The sequence below is a fragment of the Vipera ursinii genome (assembly GCF_947247035.1).
Source record: "Vipera ursinii genome assembly, chromosome: 1".
In the NCBI taxonomy this organism is placed as follows: domain Eukaryota; kingdom Metazoa; phylum Chordata; class Lepidosauria; order Squamata; family Viperidae; genus Vipera; species Vipera ursinii.
In genome coordinates, this window is record NC_139512.1 from 246,069,802 (window position 1) to 246,088,704 (window position 18,903).

The following is an 18,903-nucleotide window of genomic DNA, read 5'->3' on the forward strand; positions in this document are numbered from 1 at the left end:
GTACGATCTCAACTCCACTGCAGCTAAAAAGCTAAGAATGGAGTCCAAGTCCAACACACGTGGACTCGCACACGGCCCAGGAATAAAAAGTACGGAATGTCACAGCTCGCGAGTTTTTTCTCTGCAAGAATGGATAACAATGAGCAGCGAAGATGACATCTTCGCGTTTCCATGGAGGTAAAAAGCCACAGTGGACTTCTCAGCACTCTTTATCAAGATGCCCGCGAACGAACCCTTGGCGAGAAAATCGAATTCTCACGCTGGAGAACTCAACCCGAGTCCTAACGCTTCCGGAGAAGAAACAGCCTAAAAGCTAGTTCGGTTGTGCCACAGAAAGAGAGGCGTGATCAGAGTAACTTTACTGCTTTCCTGGAGTTAAGGGCAACGTGTCTTCTACCGTGGGAACTGCGCATGCTCCGATGGAGAGGACAACCTCAAGCTAGGGGGAGCCAATTCCGAAAGGAGGCTGGTGATCCTGAGCCTGTCTTTCCCCCACGATCGGTCCATTTTAAATCCCTCCTCCTCCTCCTCCTCCTCATTCGCTCCCCTCCCCTTCTTTCGAATCCTTGCTTGAACTTTTCAGTCCGGTTCTGCAGACGGGTGAGTAGCAAGGCGAAAAGGGTAGCGCTTGTTCCTGTTGCTGCGGATCCCGCCTCCGCCGCCTCCTCTCCTGCGGTCTTCCCATTAGCCCGCTTGCCTAGGGATAACCCGGAGGGGGCGGCGAGTCCTCGGGGGAGGATAGATCCCCCCTCTGCCCATCCGTTGCGGGGAGGGGGCGCCCCAACCCTCCGCCTGTGCAGCCCCTGCGGGTATCTCGAGTGAAGGGCTCCTCGGTCGGGTGCAGAGCTATTAAAAGCAGCAAACAGGCGCCCTTGGGTTGGCTGTGTCGAGAAATAATTAGGCCAGGTATCGGTTACTCGGCTTGGGCGATTACGTGAATATCAGTGTTGTGTGTGTGTGTGTGTGTGTGTGTGTTGGGGCCAGAGTTATCTGGAGAGGGAAGATCAAGTCTCTCAGATCCTGCTCTGTTCTTGATGACTTCCTGAATTTCTCCATAAGAAAGGCTTTTTTTTTTTGCCCTTACCTTCTTCCTAGGTATTCTTCTGGACTTCCAGTTCTGTCCTATAGCCTGGGATTTCTTAGTGGTCTCCCTTTCACCGGCTAATAAGGAGCAACGCATCTGACTCATTTCCAAAGGCAGCTGAACTTGAAGGAGTGCTTTTCAAGATCAGCCAAGGTCAATTTCCCAAAACATGAGAGCGCGATTCATTGTTGGCACCCAACCGTGATTATGTCTAACCTTGTATCAAAAGATCTCCTGGCCTTTTAAAGACTTGATATGTGTCTGGTGAACGTGAACATGGGAAAAGTGTGGTAGAGATTAGGGCTATGCAACATTTTAGATTTCAAGACAAAAAGGTGCTTCAGAAAAGACAGGGACATTCATATAGAATCAGTCTGATACGCACCTTCTCTAGCACATTTTATATTGTAGTACTTCTTTATTTTTTGCCACCATAACAGGTTCTTCGCTTACAATAGCATCAATCTGCAAGTCCTTATGTCAGGCATATTTTCATGGATTTGTGGGGCAGCTGCAGCCTCATGACCTCAGCGCAACACACAACTGCTTTAAGAAGTGGTAGAGAATACTCCTTTGAGCTTCAAAGCACTATTTTGCCTTGGAATCCAAAATGCTATACAATTCTAATGAAGATTATCATTTTAATTAATCACACCAATGAATAAAATGTAGGCATTCTTGGTAAAGAATTTATTCCTTAACCATTAGCTAATTGCAAGGCACTATAATCTTGGGATCTTGTATTCATTCTGGAGCAATCAAGATTTCACCGTTCTTATTCCAGAATACCCACCTGGCTAAGACATTGGTAGGCCAAGCTCAGGGGCTGTGGGAAGATAGGAAATGTTTAATTCATTTTATTTCTTGCAGTTGCCATGCCAGCTAAGAGCAACATGAGATTTTACTTCTGTTCATAAATTTTAGAGATGTTCATTATGTTAGCTAGGTATTACATTGTACATGTTGCAGAAGGTCATTGAGGCATAATATCTTAGATGAGTTTAATATATCACTAGCGAGGCTTACCTGATAAAATAACATTTTATATCATATCTAAAATGTTGCAGGATCCAACATTTATATATACGATACATAAATTTGATGTATCTAAAATATCTGTTTGAATTTGTATTATTGCATAAAGTTACTCTTCCAGTATTTTTCTTGAGCATAACATTGCTTCCCTCAATCCTTTGAAGCAGAAGAATTATCTTTCATTTTCTGCTGATGAAAGCTATAATGTTAGTGGAAGATCTCAAGAGTTAATCTTGTTTTTCTACATATTCAAATTTATCATTTTTTAATGTTCTACATACGTATTGCATTCACTTCCTTAGTTACATTTTTGTTGTCTATGTTGCCTGGGAATTGGGAGATCTGTAATCATCTCGAAAGTAAGACCTTATATTGCGATCCTTGTAACATATTGTAAACCTGCTTTGGATGAACATGGAGAATAAATGCATTAAATGAAGAAAACCTGATATTCTGTTAATGAGGCCCAACATTAGCTTCAATTTTGTCACTGTGACTACTGTACTACATACTTTTGGAACTTAATAAAGCACAAGTTATAGGCAGATTTGCTGACTTCTAGCCTTCCTGAAACTGAATGGTAGACCACTAGGGATTGATCATTAAATGTTTATGCTTTGAACATCCATAACAACTCTTATTTCTCCATCCTCCTGTGTTTTTACTAGCTTAGAAGGTACAAACAGAAAACATTCAACTTCTCTTTATCTAATCTAATTTCTCCTGGCTTTTAGCAGAGGTAAAATTGTCAAAGTTCAATGAGTTGTGTCCTGCCTTTCTTTGTGGGGTATGTACCTTTGTGACAAATATTTCATGTTCTCCATGATAATAGATTATATTTAGATGTAAATCTAACATCACTGATGTTGCTTATTCTGTGTGGAGAATACGTTATTGTCTTTTTTCTCAACATTCAGTCCATTATGTTTTATATTTTTCCACACTATTTATTACACCTTTAAAATAATGTAACTATCATAAAAATACATAAAACATTGAATCTCAGTGAAATAGTAATTTGGAAGGAAAAAAAAGAAACAACAGATTTGAAACTTTGATTTATGTTGCTTAATGATCAAATTATTTTACAGTTGAATAAGTTTTAATACTGTAAACAATCATTATAGTGTTACATTTAAACAAAAATCAGAATTCTGAACAATGTTGATTTACAGAAGCAAACCAACTGAAGAAATTGTCCTTAAAATTCTTTATATATTATCACTCTCCAGGACAGAATTAGTGCATAATTTGGGGTTTCTCTTGGAGTCTCAGCTCCTGTTGGAAGAGTACATGGCCATAGCCAGGAGGGCATTTGACCAAATCCAGTTTGTGTGCCAGTTCCTTAACTTCCCTTAATCAGGACTGCCTGCTCGTAAGCCTTCATGCTTTCATCACCTCCCATTTGCACTATTGCAACATATATAAAACTACCCTTGAAAATCAGTTTGATGTAGTGGTTAAGCTGTTGGCCTAGAAATCAAGTGATAGTGAGCTCTAGTCCTGCTTTAGCATGAAAGGCATGAGCCAGGCCCTCTCTCAGTCCAAAACACAGGGTTGCTATGAAGAATTTCCATACAGTTGCCTATCCACCCAGTTTATATTGCTACCCAACTAGTAATTCCAACTCTGGATGCCTAACGAGTTACAAACAAGCAAACAAATGAAAGCCAGAAATCAAATGCAAAACATAACATGCCTAAGCCAACCACAATCGATCATTCTCTTAACCTTTAAAGAATGAGCTCATCTAAGACCCTGGCCTAAGGCCTGGAAGACAAGCCAGTTTTTCAAAGCTTTATGAAAGGCTTGCAGGGCCAGACATATACCTTCTGGGTCCTCTTAGATGGCACGTTTTCATACAGCGCACCCAAACCATGCCCACTCTGTTGGATCTTATGGGATGAAGAGAAATAACTGGAGACAGGTGATGGATGTTCAAAACATAAACATTTAATGATCAATCCCTAGTGATCTACCATTCAGTTTCAGAAAGGCTAGAAGTCAGCAAATCTGCCTATAACTTGTGCTTTATTAAGTTCCAAAAGTGTAGTACAGAAGTCGTGTCCAACCCCTCGCGACCCCATGGACAACGTTCCTCCAGGCCTTCCTGTCCTCTACCATCTTCTGGGGTCCCTTTAAGCTCACGCCTACTGCTTCAGCCACCTCATTCTCTGTCGTCCCCTTTTTCTATTACCTTCAATCTTTCCCAGCGTTAGGCTCTTCTCCAGTGAGTCCTTCCTTCTCATTAGATGGCCAAAGTATTTGAGTTTCAACTTCAGGATTTGGCTTTCTAAAGAGCAGTCAGGGTTGATCTCCTCTAGGACTGATCGCCTTGCAGCCCAAGGAGTCTTCTCCGGCACCATAGTTCATTGGCCTCAATTCTTTGGCGCTCAGCCTTTCTTATGATCCAGCTTTCACAGCCATACATTGCAACTGGGAAGACCATAGCCTTGACTATACACAGTTTTGTTGGCAGGGTGATGTCTCTGCTTTTTAGTGTGCTGTCTAGATTTGCCATGGCTTTCGTCCCCAGGAGCAAGCGTCTTTTAATTTCTTGGCTGCAGTCCCTGTCTGCGGTGATCTTGGAGCCCAGGAAAATAAAATCTGTCACTACCTCCATTTCTTCCCCATCTATTTGCCAGGAATTGAGAACATGGCAAACAGAAGACAACCCTGCCTTCTTTCATTAGCCAATGAAGAACCGTGCCTGTTTTCACTTTTGTGTTCTTTTCTTATTCTCTTTTCTTTTTCTTTCAACCTGTTAGACATTGTCCTAGGTTGGGACTGTTTTATCTTTTAAAAATAAAGGGTTCCTTGTCTCAATATTAGAACAGCCGCTTTATGTGCAGAAGATCCTAGACGGGTGAATAATGAAAGAAACATTGTTGCATTGTGCCACAAGATCACTGGCTTTCATGACACATAAACAAAGGGAGCGGGGCTTGCACTGAAAATGTACAACACTGAATTTTGTACTTCTGCACTTCCTTGCCTCTGATCTCCTCATTACCCCATCCTAGCAGATCAGTCTGAGACATTTTCAGGTACCCTGGGATACTGTTTAAGTAGATGAGATAGTGCATACACCTCTCAACAGTGGGAAGCATTTCCCAATTATTCAGGCTTGAGAAGGGCTTTGAGCTCTTCCAATTTCAGGTGACAGCTTCTAGTTCCTTTCACATGCTTGTTTGAACAGTTGTTAGAACTGCTTTGCAAGCAGCTGCAAGAAACAAGGAAAGACTGACTGACTGACCAGGGATGGAGACTGATAAAGTGAGGAAGAGCTTTACTCCATTGCTCCTCTGCTGTTGTCTGAACATCACTATCTCAATCTTTCTATTTGCAACCCTAAGCCCCTATTGTGTTCTTTCTGTATTATTAGCTTCTTTGCAAGCAACAGCTAGAAGCACCACTTGTCTTGTTGTTTTCCATCCTTAATGCTTTTTTTTTTTTTGGCAAAACAACAAATATCTCCCTAGGTCAGCTCCTCCTTAACTTCTTTTTGCTTTGCCTTTCCACTTCTAATGGAATTATTATTTTAGTTTATGTTTTAAAGTCAACAGTAAAAATATCCCACGTAGCAATTTCTTAATATCCCCAAATTATAAAACAGAGTTGGAAGGAATAATTAGATAATTAAACTCAATATGCTGCATCTGTAATATTAATGTCTTCCTAACAAAAAGTATTATTTTTTCTTCTATCATGGGGTTGGGGAAGACTCTGATATTTTTTTTTGATGGAATTAATGGATCATAACATGAAAAAGTGAACTGGAGTGCTTTGATCAATACTGATAGTATTGATCTAGATGACCTTAGGCTCAAAATAAATCAGTTCAATTTTTCCTATGTTAAGATGTAATTCAGAGCTTAGGAAATTTTAGGTCATATATAAATATTAAATAATTCTACCATGTTTCTGTGAATTTGTTTTAGTTGGTTGCAAAATTTAAAGCTCTATGGTCATGTTTTTTTCTTGTTTACAAGCAGCTGGACGCTTCCTACCGGTGTCCTGAATTACCATGATATCATGGCAAGATTTCGCAGGAGAACATGCATCATTTTGCTGCTTTTTATTTTATTTATTTGCTCCATAATGATGGCACTGAAAACTCTGAGACCAGAAAGAGTTGGGTTTGGAGATCCATTTGGTCTTGGCCTATTACCAGATTTTCAGCAACAGAGCACACATTTAAAAAAGAAGTTCAGTCTGCATAAGGGATCAAAAGAAGACAGCTTCACGCGGACCAAAAGTGTTCACCCTCTACCGGTGAATCTCAAAACATCTACAACTTCTATAAGAAAAATGGAAGAGCTACCTCCTCCAAATTATAACTTCCATGTATTTTACTACAGCTGGTATGGGACTCCACAATTTGATGGAAAATATATTCATTGGAACCACCCATTACTGACTCATTGGGATCCAAAAATTGCAAGTGGTTATCCAAAAGGCAGGCACAATCCTCCAGAAGACATTGGGTCAAGCTTCTACCCAGAACTTGGACCTTATAGCTCTAGAGATCCGTCTGTCATAGAAGCTCACATGAAGCAAATGAGATTAGCATCCATTGGTAAGTATTCCATCTCTTTTCCCCTACCCTCACCCCCCCCCCCCAAAAAAAACCTCATGTCTGTCTTTGCTTCCTTTTTGCTTGCTTGCTTTCAACCTCCTCTCGCAGCCTTGCAGTCTCCACCTCATCCTTCCAGGGAGTTTAGTCATCTTCTGACCAATTTAGTCACCTTCTGCAGCTTTTTTCATTTCCCTTCTTCATTCTCAGAAAACTCCCCTAAAGCTTGCTTGCTTGTTTTATGCAGTGGTGGGAGCAATAATGGACATACCTCAGTAACACTTCAGCTTTGTGAATAATACCTCAGTATCACCTCTGCTTTGTGAGCTGCTATGGATTGTGAGCTTGCATTCAAGTTGCTGGTAACTTCACTACATGGCGTAGAGCAAGGGTCCCCAACCTTGGCAACTTTAAGACCTGTGGACTTCATAGCTGGCTGGGGAATTCTGGGAATTAAGTCCACAAGTCTTAAAGTTGCCAAGGTTGGGGGCCCCTGGCGTAGAGCAGTGGCTCCCAACTTTTGGGCACCAGGAACCAGTTCCATGGAGAGAGTTTTTTCCATGAGCCAGTGGGGTGTTGTTTTCTGTGCTGCCTACATCCTGTGGATGGGGCTTCGCTTGTTTGCATGGCCCGGCCCATGGATTGGAGGTTGGCAACCCCTGGTGTAGAATTTGATTTCTTGAGGGACTGCCTGCCTCCCATAGAATCTACCTGGCTAGTTTCACCAGGATTGATCTGCTCCAGGCTCCTTCAGTTAAACAATGCCATCGGTTAGGACCCAGGAAGCATGCTTTCTGCACCAGTGTCTTCCTTCTAGAGTGATGTTCGCCCAAGATCCAGAGGTCCTCCACTCAATGCTGGTGTTTTGAACAGCCTTGAAGACCTGGTTCTTCACTCAGGGTTTAACAAAATAGAGTGAAACCCCTTCACTACTTTACTGTCCAATGTCTCGGTCTTACCATCTTTTTGTGTATTCATTTATTTATTTATTTTGCTCTTTATTATTGTATTTCACTTGTTTTAGTATTGGTAATTCTCATTTAATAACATTAATTGGGACCGGATTTTTTTTTTTGCTAAATTATGCAGTCATAAAGTAAAACATTTGATAGTTAGCAAGAGCAGTTCCAATAGTCCCCCAATTACCATTATGAAGCAAATCACTGTTGGTCATAAAATGGGGGCTTCACATGACTGTGACTTCTGACTTCCGGTGGAAGCTTCCCCATTGACAGGGCTTGCAGAAGGACGATAGGAAAAATCATAAATCGTAACCATTGGATGCCGCAGTGGTGCAAACTTTGGGGGCCAGTCGTAAGTGCAAACTATTCATTGTGTGAGATTTAAAAAATATTCAGAGGGTTTCAATTCAAATTAATAATAGTAACAACAACAAGAAGAACAACAACTGCGCTACTTGGAACATCTTACATTTTAAGGAGATACCTGGTTGATACCTAGGATGCTGGCAGCAACCCGTGTCAACCATTAGTGTCAGTCAGTTTAAATGTTCAGTTGAGTGAGGTTCATGTTTAATGAATAAAATAATAATAATAATAATAATAATAATAATAATAATAATAATAATAATAATAATAATAAATGTTTTATTTTTTAGGGGTATTGGCTCTTTCCTGGTACCCACCTGTTATGGCTGATGAAAATGGAGAGCCCACTGATGGCCTTGTGCCTATAATTTTGGATATTGCACACAAGTATAAATTAAAGGTTGGAAATTTTGGAAATTTCAGATTTGTAGAAACTAGTTTTAATGAGTTGAATAAAATAGCATTGTTATAGAAACAAAATGTGTTGATATATTCATTTCTCTCAGAGTAAATTCTATTGAACTCAATTGGACTAGTTCTCAGTCATATTATTATTACTATTATCATATATCAATAATTTACTTCAGCAAAGGACTGTTGGCCAAATGCGATGTTGTTACCTTCCGTAAATTAAATATTTTCAGACTGATTGTGAGACAGTCCTATCTATTAAATGAATTTTAGTTTTGTTCCAGTCTAGTTAGAAAGCTACTTGAAGCAGTTGTAAGTGTTCTTCTCAGAATTAACCCCCACCTTTAATTTAAAGCAAACATCCTCAGATAAATACAGATGTACACTTAACTTGTTTTCGAGTTGTGGTGCAACTTATAACCCTTTGGTTTGATTACTTAAATGACTGCTCTTTTTCTCCAGATTTGTTTTTGGTTTATATCTGCATCTTTATTGTTTTATTCTTGTATCCTATAAGATACCCAGAGTTGTACAGATTGGGGCAATCTGTAAATTTCATAAATGAATAATATATACACAAGATTCCAGTGGTATGCTACAAACTGAACACACATTTTTTGTGCCTTGTTACATAAAAGTATAGTTTATTATACTTTCTATAAATATTCTAAAAATATTATGTTAGAATTTCCTATTGAAATTGGGCTTGTGATACATGTTTTGAATCAAACATCCCCAGTATATCCTGAAGATTTGCTACCATTCACCCCAGAGTGTATTGTGTTAGGTAAGCCAATGACCTGGCTTGGTGTGAGACAGATTTCTATTTTCTAATCCATATTATAAAATAAAATTAAAATACATAAACTTTTTCCATCCCAAAATTTGGCCTTAGGAACAGTGCCTTCTAATTCTTTTGAAAATAAAAGAATTGTCCTCAAGCAAAACTAAAATAATGACTGCCTTTAAAAAAAATGCAAAAATTAAAAAATGTTTGCATTTGTTTGAGGAATCTTAAGATTCCTTAAATCTAAGCATAATTAGATTATTAAAATATTATTTAAATTATTTAATTGGAGACGAAACTGTTCTGTCCCAGATTCTGAGTAAAAGATAAATTACATGTTTGATGGCTAGAAATTGTGTGAAGAAATAGTTAACATAGCTTCTTTAGTAGTGAGTTGTCATTATTGCCAAGTATCTCTTCCTTTCAAGGATAAGGTTGATTAGGGAGGCAGGGCAAATGTGTTGGGGGAAATTATTTGCTAATAAGGTAAATCCAATTACATACTCAGGTATAAATTGCTGAACTGGAAAATTTAATAATTTGAACTGCCCAAACTCTAAAATTGATCCCAGCACTAATTAAAACTGAACATTTAATAATTTAAGCATTTCTTGCAAATCAATTCATTTTTTTTCCTGGACACATTAACTTCTTGAATTGCTGTTTCTCTGATAAAATAATCATCTAGTGAATTTAATATTAGGTGACTCAGTGCCGCAACAGTTTTGCACAAGGCTTTGAAGCTATTGGGCAGTTATGCCTGAAGAATGAATCATAAATGGCAATGACAGTGAGATTCTTGATCATTTGAAATTCCAGCCACATTTCCCTTTTCACTGTTGGCACATTTAAATTTGTTGTTCAGATTGGAGTTGGCAATGCGCTTATATTTTCTCTTTCTGTGGGCAAATTTAAAACATTATAGCATTGTCTTTAGGTGATTTTTCAGCAGAGGAAAACATAATTTTAATACTAAAGAGCTATTAACTTTCTGTTGGGTGTCATCTGCCAGCTGTTTGTCCTGGTTTAGTTAATAATGGCTGCAAAATATAAAGCAAAAAATTAATTGATATTTTATTCTGTGTTTGTATCAAATGGCTATGCTTTCCATTTTCTAATCAATCTGTGCTGGGTGAGAACAGGACAAACTCAGTTCCCATGTAAAGAACTAAAAGTTTCTCTCCCTTTAGTTTTCCCCCCTTCTTCTCCCTTCTTTTTCTACTACATGCAAATAGCAAATAAAATTTCTATTCTTCAGAAATAGAAGGGAGGATACAGATTACTGACTTCAAGATTCTTTGCTCTTTTGAGACATTCCATTTTTTTAACAAAAAAAAATCATTTTTATGTTTCAGGTCACTTTCCATATTGAGCCATATAAAGACAGAGATGATCGTAGCATGTACAGCAATGTCAAGTATATTATAGACAAGTAAGAACTTGGTGCAATATTTGAATATCAGTATGATAATTTTACTCTGTCTCATCTATATGTTTCATGGTGGTTTATCAATTTGAACATTGACTCCTTGTCAGTAAACACAGTTCTCATTAATATAACCTGAACTCCCCAGCATGGTAAGGTTTCTGGGTTCAAGGTGAATAGTAATAAGACTAAGATATTATCTAAGAACTTATCTATGAGTGAAAGGGATATGTTATCTAAATTAACAGGTTTCGAAATAGTGAAAAAGGTTAAATATTTAGGAGTATATATTGCAGCTTCAAATGTAAAATTGTATAAGAATAATTGTGAAATACTATGGTTGAAGGTACAAAGGGACTTAAATAATTGGAAAAAATTACAATTATCATTACTGGGAAGAATTGCAGTTGTTAAAATGAATGTTCTACCAAAGTTTCTCTTTTTGTTTCAAATGATACCTATATTGAAAAATGATGCCAACCTTGATCAATAGCAGAAGGGTATTAATACATTTATTTGGGCGGGGAAAAAATCAAGAGTTAAATTTAAGATTTTACAAGATGCCAGGGAAAGAGGGGGACTCAAGGCGCCGAATTTGAAATTGTACTATGATGTGGTTGCCTTGACCTGGGTTAGTGATTGGCTTAATTTAACTAACAAGAGAATACTTCATCTTGAGGGATGGGATTTGGTATATGGATGGCATGCATATTTGCTTTATGATAAGAAGGTGGACAGGGCTTTTAAATCCCATATTCTTAGAAGTGCTTTATTGCGTGTCTGGAAAAAGTATTATTATAAGTTAAATTATAAAATACCGATTTGGGGAATTCCTGGACACGCGATAGAGGGCGTATCTATGGGAGTGAGTATGGATACGGTTTCTTATAAGGAACTACTTAGATTGCAAGGGAATGTTTGGCAACTTAAATCATTAGAGGAGTTAAGACAAGAAAACATAAGTTACTCTTGGTTTCAATATACCCAATTGAAAGCTAGGTGGAAGTCAGATCAAAAGGTTGGCATCACAATTATAGATCAAAATTTAGTAAAACAAATTAGAGATTTAAATTGTGCACATATAAAGAGGATATATAATGCTTTAATTGAATTGGATTCGGAAACGGAATTGGTTAAAGATTGTATGATAAAGTGGGCACAAAATATTCAGGAACCAATTTCGTTGGACACCTGGGAGATAATTTGGGTCAGAAATGTTAAATTTATTCAGGCTCAAAACTTAAGAGAAAATTTTTATAAAATGTTTTATAGATGGCATCTGGATCCCAAGAAGTTGTCCAACATGTATCATAATTTACAGTCTAAATGTTGGAGATGTGGTAGTTTAGAAGCTACCTATTTTCACATGTGGTGGACTTGTAGAAATATAAAAGCTTTTTGGATCAAAATTTGGTGGAACATTCAAAAGATTTTTAAGAGAAAGAAAGTTTTCTCCGCAATTGTTTTTATTGGGTATTGTGTAGATTGTGATGTTAAAGAAACTAATTTGATGTTGAATATGATAACAGCAGCACAGTTACTGGTGGGACAATATTGGAAGAAGGATAGTTTGCCTACTATAGAAGAATGGGTGTTTAAAGTTTCGAATCTTGCAGAAATGTCTAAGATTTCTGCTTATTTGAAAGATCATTCACAGGAAAGATATTTCAGTTTGGAGGAGATGGATAAATTATATTCAGAACAAATATGGGACTAAAAAGTTCCATTTAGCTTATGAGTAGATTTTAGTGGGATATTGTTATTGGTACTTTGTTTGTAGTTATGTTAAAGGGGAGTTAAAGCACATTATGAATTTGGTTAATTGTATATTATGCATAATTTTTATTTAGAATATGATTATTGTAACTATAATCCTGTATTTAGCTCTGGGAAGTGGGGGAAGTGGGCGGGTGTGGGGTGGGGGGATTTGGGGATATATTGTAAGAAAAAAAAACCTGAACTCCCATTCTTTTTGTTCAAATTCACACTATTTTAATATCGTTGTTGTCATTTTTGTTACTGTGTCATGCAGCAAACAAATAGGGGATTGCAAGCAGAGCAATTTAGTAATTTTATCTTCCTAATAAGGCTACATTTATTAAATTTGTTTTGCTGAGTTGCAGTTAATTGTGTTTAAAGACCTACGTAATGCTAGTAATGACATTTGAAATGAAATATACTTGAGAGGCAGGAAGAGTAATTTTTAAAATTATTAGAAGTATATATGGAACATTAACTTTCTTTCTTTTTTTTTTTGCTTGTTTGCTTTTAGATATGGAGGCCATCCAGCTTTTTACAGACATAAAGTCAGTACAGGTAGAACTCTTCCCATGTTCTATGTTTATGATTCTTACATCACAATCCCAGAAATGTGGGCAAATCTGCTCACGGTATCAGGATCTCAAAGTATACGTAATACACCCTATGACAGCTTATTCATTGCCCTTCTTGTAGAAGAAAAACATAAACATGAAATTCATCGAAGTGGCTTTGATGGGATTTACACCTATTTTGCCACAAATGGTTTCTCTTATGGTTCAAGCCATCATAATTGGCCCAGTTTGAAAGCTTTCTGTGACATAAAAAACTTAATGTTTATTCCAAGTGTGGGCCCCGGGTACATAGATACCAGCATCCGACCATGGAACAATCACAACACCCGCAATCGTGTCAACGGGAAATATTACGAGACGGCATTCAGTGCTGCGCTTCTAGTACGACCTGAAATCATTTCCATCACCTCTTTCAATGAATGGCACGAAGGGACTCAGATTGAAAAGGCCATTCCTAAAAAGACTGATGGGGCAACTTATCTGGATTATCAGCCTCATAAACCAAACATCTATCTGGAACTTACTCACAAGTGGTCTGAAAAATATAGCAAAGAAAAGGAACAGTGGCTCACCTGAGTTGCTATTGTGGTTGAGAATTCTACGTTGAATCTATCATTGGTAGATTGAGAAGATGTTATGAGGAAGCAGTCAGACTATTTCTACTAGAAAGTTTTCACTTTAAGGAACAAAGGTAACAACAAGCAATATTATCCCTTCGGTTACTTTACTATATGAAGACTGTGTTGGCCATGCTTAATACTGTATATATTATTCTGTATTAGAAGCACTGTTTCCAGAGTATTTGAGTGGTGGTACAAACAGACTGTTAAAGAGCTAAATTCAGAACTGGCTGCAATTAAAATAGTTACCTAAGATACTTGCATGCAGCTGATTTTTTTCCAATTTTTGGAGGGGGAAAAACTCTCTCAAAGCAAAACAAGCTTAGAACCCATTTCAAATACAATTTGAAGTTGAGAAATAACTTCAAGCAAAGTTGGTACTCACACCCGGTCCTTGGATCAGAAGCTTGCAACAACCATGTACAAAGATATTTATCCAAGTCTATTGAAGATTAATTTGTATATGATGCGTGATACTGTAAAGAAAGGAATTCTCTGGTAACTTTTTTTAGTTCAAGAACCACTTAAAATTAATTAGTGCTATGTAAGAGCACAATGTTGGGATCCTGTGCAGTTCTTGTTTAATCTCCATGTGAATAGCTGGAACTGGTAATAAATTCCATGTTATTATATTTGGTGTGCTTTTCAGAAATGAAAAACCTTTTATTTGCTTTTACTTTATTAAAATTAGTGAAGGATATGAAATTTTTCATAATATTCCTAGGCAGTAATAGTTTCAGTTTAGCTATTTCTAAAAAGTGGTAAATTGCCACCCACTTTTTATGTGAATCACTACAAGTAAAATTAGGGAACAACTTTAAATTCCCCCCCCCCAAAAAAAAAAGAAATAATGAGGAAAGGGGGAATTAAAGCAATTACCAACTAAAATTGAAACACTGGGAAATTCTAAAGTGTCATTTAATTTATTTATAGGATAGTCTGACCTGGACTTTAATGGAAAAAGCTATTCCTAATAGGAAGAGCTTAAAAGCCATGTTTAGTTCTATCTCAACCATCAGAATGTTTTGTTATGGGGTTTTTGGTTTTTTGTTTTAAGAAAATGGTCTAACAAAATAGCTTAGTTCTCAGAACAAGCTCAGAATGACCCCAGACATTTTTTTTACTGCAGCATTCTAACTGCTGCGCCTTTTTCATTTTCCTTATTTTCCTGGCCACAAAAATGTCTGCTGCAGTGGAAGCTATTTCTGCTGAGAAATATGTTTTTCCAGGTGCCTGAGAACTTTGCAAAGAAACATCTACACTAAACCATACCCTGTGCTTTTAGTTAAAGAATAATGCAGGTGCATCTCTTGAAATCCCATCACTAATATAATGGTTTATGGTTTATTAAATTTTTATACCGCCCTTCTCCCGAAGGACTCAGGGCGGTGAACAGGGCATATCATAAAACTACAAAAATACAAAAGTTAAAAAAGAATTAAATTATTGCCCACAGTAAAAACAATAGAAAATATATATATAAATATTAAAACCCTAAATAACTCCCCCATCAGGCCAGGCCAGCTTGTTCAAATAAATGGGTCTTTAACCCGCGCCGGAAGGAGCGGAGATCTGGTGCCATCCGGAGCTCAACCGGCAGCTGATTCCACAAAGCCGGAGCACCCACAGAGAAGGCCCTCCCCCTGGGGGCCACCAGCCGACATTCTCTGACTGGAGGCACCCTGAGGAGGCCCTCTCTGTGGGAACACACGGGGCGGAGGGGAGTCGACGCCGGCAGCAGGTGGTCCCCGAGGTATTCCGGACCCATGCCATGTAAGGATATATTGTCATCTGCTGTCAAATGGCCAAAAGAACATGAGAGGGAAGCCATGTCCTCAGCCCATTTCTTTCACTACTTCTCTCTTTGCTTATTAGCAAATGATAAATGTTCAAGGAGCTGAGTCTGATGAGGTTCAGGTTTTCTAGGCATACTAATAATAGAAATGTAATCACATTTTTTTATTATTCTCCCCCCCACAAAAGATCTAGCTTTAGTTACGTACCACTGGAAATAATGCGAGCACTTTTTAAAAAAGACGTGCAATTTGAAGCGATTAGCTGCGATAAAAGACATTGCTCTTTGCCAGTTTTATAACTATTTCTACAAAAGTAAATGGCCCATTGCATTTTAGTATATATCTCTGTAATAGATACAGAATGGATATCTCTGCACTGAAACAGCAGTCACCCATCTTTCTGGCTCTGTGGATCGGGGGGGGGAGGGGATGATTTTGCATGTTCAACCTAATCCCAAGCTTGCGCCCCGCTTGTGCGGACCAGTTGCCAACAGGCCACAAACTGGACCGGGGGTTGGGACCCTGCACTAAAGAACAGTAGATATATTATAAAGTACATTTTTTTAAAATTCAGCAAATTGTGAGCTGAATTTTATCTTTCCTACCTAATCATAGATTATAGCTAATGCATACAAGCCACACTATACAACCATAGATAATAATAGCAATAGCACTTACACTTATATACCACTTCACTATGCTTTACAGCCCTCTAAGCAGTTTACAGTGTCAGCATATTGCCCCCAACAATTTGGGTCCTCGACTCAACCATGAGTCGGTGAGAATCAAACTGCCGAACTACTGACAGCCAGCAGTCCACAGACTTAGCCTGTAGTACTGCATTCTAACCACTGTGCCACTATGTTATGGTTTAAATTTGTTATACAACTCAATTTTCATAGATGCCAGGAATGAGCTTTATTAATGCTGATTTTTTTTGCCAACAGAAAACTAAGTGGTTGTTGTTTATTTATTATATCACTTATTAATTACTGCAAATGTTTTATGAATTGTCCCTTGCAAGAAGGGATAGGGAGTCTGCCAATGGCAGAGAGCTTTGTGGAGCAAGATTATAGTGAGTTTAGTTGCGAAATGGCTGATTCATATGCCCCTTTGGCGTAGGTACAATTTTAAGGATGGAAATGAACACATATACTTCCTTTAATTCCCTGAACTTCCCAGAGTGAAAAAAATATGCTGAAATATTTCATCCATCCACTTTTAATGACATCACTATGTCATCACATGTTGAACAGTGTGTTGACTGGTCAGAGTAAGCATGCCTGGAATTGCATTACTGACATCTTAAAGACGTCTCAGAAAATGTGACACTTCGTGTAGAGTGTTTACAGTATTTTTAAAATAAATAACACTTCAAACAAGGCCAGATGTCATATTGACAGAATGAAGAATCTTAAGGATATTATGAAAGGAGAAGCAGATTCTTAATTACTTTATTGGTCTACTCTTAATGCCAGAGAAAGGGAAAGCCGTTGTCAGAAGTTTGCACTCCATGTGCATATGAATTTTTACTTGACTTGTCACACTCAATTCATAGGTAGGAATTTAGGAACAATCAAGCTCTGAAAACAATGTAGCTATTTCCTTAGGCACTTTGAATAATCAAGTCAGTTAATTAAGATTCTGTGTCATTTACTTCTTACTTCCATTTGCTCACTTGGAAATACTATGATCTGCCATACAGTAGGTATATGGATAGAAAAGAGGAAACCCCATACATAGTTGGAGCTTCTAGACCAGGCCAGACCCATCACGTGGAAGCCGTGCCTACCCCATTGCCGGCAATGGCAAAACCGTCCCAATACGTTACGCAATGTCATGTGACATCACAAGTTTGACATGTCTGTTCTAGACACTCAAGAGGCCAGCCTGTTTTTCAACAGAGTTGACAGCTGCAGCTGAGATTTCAAACATACTGCCAGCTAAATAATGGGCTTTTCTCCTCCTCCCCACTCCTTCACATAGAATATTGCTTGCTCCACTTCATTGGATATCTAGAGTTTGAAGAGCTGTGCACAATGGTTCTGTCAGCTAGGATAATTTATAGCAGCGTTGTTTCTTTCGATGTTTGAAATCTTGAAAGAAAGCAGTTTTGTAATATTACAAGGGAGGGATTACTTTCATGTTCAGTTTTTACTGTTATTGCAGCTGCTTAGCCATTACATTGACTGTTCTGATCTAATTTTAATAAGATTCCTTCATTTAACAATACAAGCTGCCCTCATTCATGTTTTTCATGGGTTTAGGCCCTACTTGGGTATTATACATGCACAACATGGCTTTTGCACATGGATAAAGTATACTTGTTCAGTCTCATTAGCATAATCTGCTCATCAGCTAGTGTTTGACAGAAAATGAACCCCACAAATATCAATAGAAAATACATAAATGTTCTAAGCATAATTTGGAGAATTATGCTTAGAATTTAAATCCAGCTAGACCAGGGGTGTCAAACTCAATTTCATTGAGGGCCGTATCAGCATTGCGGTTGCCCTCAGGGGGCCGGGTGGGTATGGCCAGGGTGGGCGTGTCCTACGGGGTGGGCGTGGCTAGAGTGTGTATGGCCTACTGGGTGGGCGTGGCCAGCTCTACATCGTTCACATTAAGGGTGCCTATGGGGGCCTGGGCAGGAGTGGGACAGATCTGAGGGTCTCTGGCAGGAGGAGGGTCTCTGGGCCAGGGCCAAGGCAGTGGGGGCCATTCCCTCACTGCTTCCAGGATGGCTTCACGGGCCACATGAAACCGCTTCGCGGGCCGGATCTGGCCCCCGGGCCTTGTGTTTGACATGTCTGAGCTAGACTTTCCTCCTTTCTCTTAATGTATTGTTTGGGCACATAGAATAGGTCAAGAACAGCAGGTAGCAAATGTAACACTGACTTATCAAGTATATAGATTGTAGATTGTTGTTGTAAATCAGGGGTCTTCAAACTTGGCCCTTTTATGACTTGTGGACTTCAACTCCCAGAATTCCTCAGCTAGCGCGCCTGGCCGAGGAATTCTGGGAGTTGAAGTCCACAAGTCATAAAAGGGCCAAGTTTGAAGACTCCTGTTGTAAATGTATATTTACTCTTCGCTCTGCCATGATATGCTCTATTTGGTTCTATAGGAGTCATAGAACTAATAAAAGTGATGATGATGCTTCCTTAAAAAAACAAATTGAAATGTCTTAATAAACAGATGACCCTTCATTTCATGAAATGTTTACGAGTATTAGTGTTATTAAAATTGCTTTTTGAAAGCATTTTAGTGAAATATGTGGATTGTTTTTCTTGTATTTATAGCAAAATAACTATAGATATAGTTAAAGTGACTTGCCATTTCTTCTTGGAGAAATGAAATGGAAATCTGTAAAAAAAACAGTTTGTAAATAAATATATATTTGGTTAATCTTGCTCTTAACTAATTACATTGAGATTTTTGTAACCTCAAAAAATCTGCTAAAGCTCATCAGTAGGCACATAGTCTATTCCTTTGATTAATTTAAGC

At 38.2% G+C, this 18,903-nt stretch overlaps 1 protein-coding gene across 3 annotated transcripts; it reads left to right on the forward strand.

Annotated features, from left to right (window-relative positions):
• The first annotated feature begins 426 nt into the window (after positions 1-426).
• MANEA (mannosidase endo-alpha) lies at positions 427-14,895 on the forward strand. Of its 3 annotated transcripts, none has more exons than XM_083350783.1 (6): positions 457-600; positions 1,096-1,237; positions 6,115-6,698; positions 8,314-8,423; positions 10,577-10,653; positions 12,920-14,895. In XM_083350783.1, exons 3-6 carry the CDS (start codon positions 6,155-6,157, stop codon positions 13,554-13,556), a joined length of 1,368 nt encoding a protein of 455 aa, XP_083206909.1. In that variant the 5' UTR covers positions 457-600; positions 1,096-1,237; positions 6,115-6,154; the 3' UTR covers positions 13,557-14,895. The 3 variants fall into 3 exon arrangements, with proteins under 3 accessions (XP_083206911.1, XP_083206909.1, XP_083206910.1); XM_083350784.1 differs by lacking the exon at positions 457-600 and adding an exon at positions 645-906; XM_083350785.1 differs by lacking the exon at positions 1,096-1,237 and having other exon boundaries at positions 427-600.
• Positions 14,896-18,903: the final 4,008 nt, after the last annotated feature.

Bases quoted from the DNA above. Each gene is read 5' to 3' on its own strand.
- MANEA (XM_083350785.1), top strand. From the start codon at position 6,155: ATGGCAAGATTTCGCAGGAGAACATGCATCATTTTGCTGCTTTTTATT. The intron at 8,424-10,576 runs GTTGGAAATTTT...TTTATGTTTCAG, and splicing joins CACACAAGTATAAATTAAAG to GTCACTTTCCATATTGAGCC. The intron at 10,654-12,919 runs GTAAGAACTTGG...GTTTGCTTTTAG, and splicing joins GTCAAGTATATTATAGACAA to ATATGGAGGCCATCCAGCTT.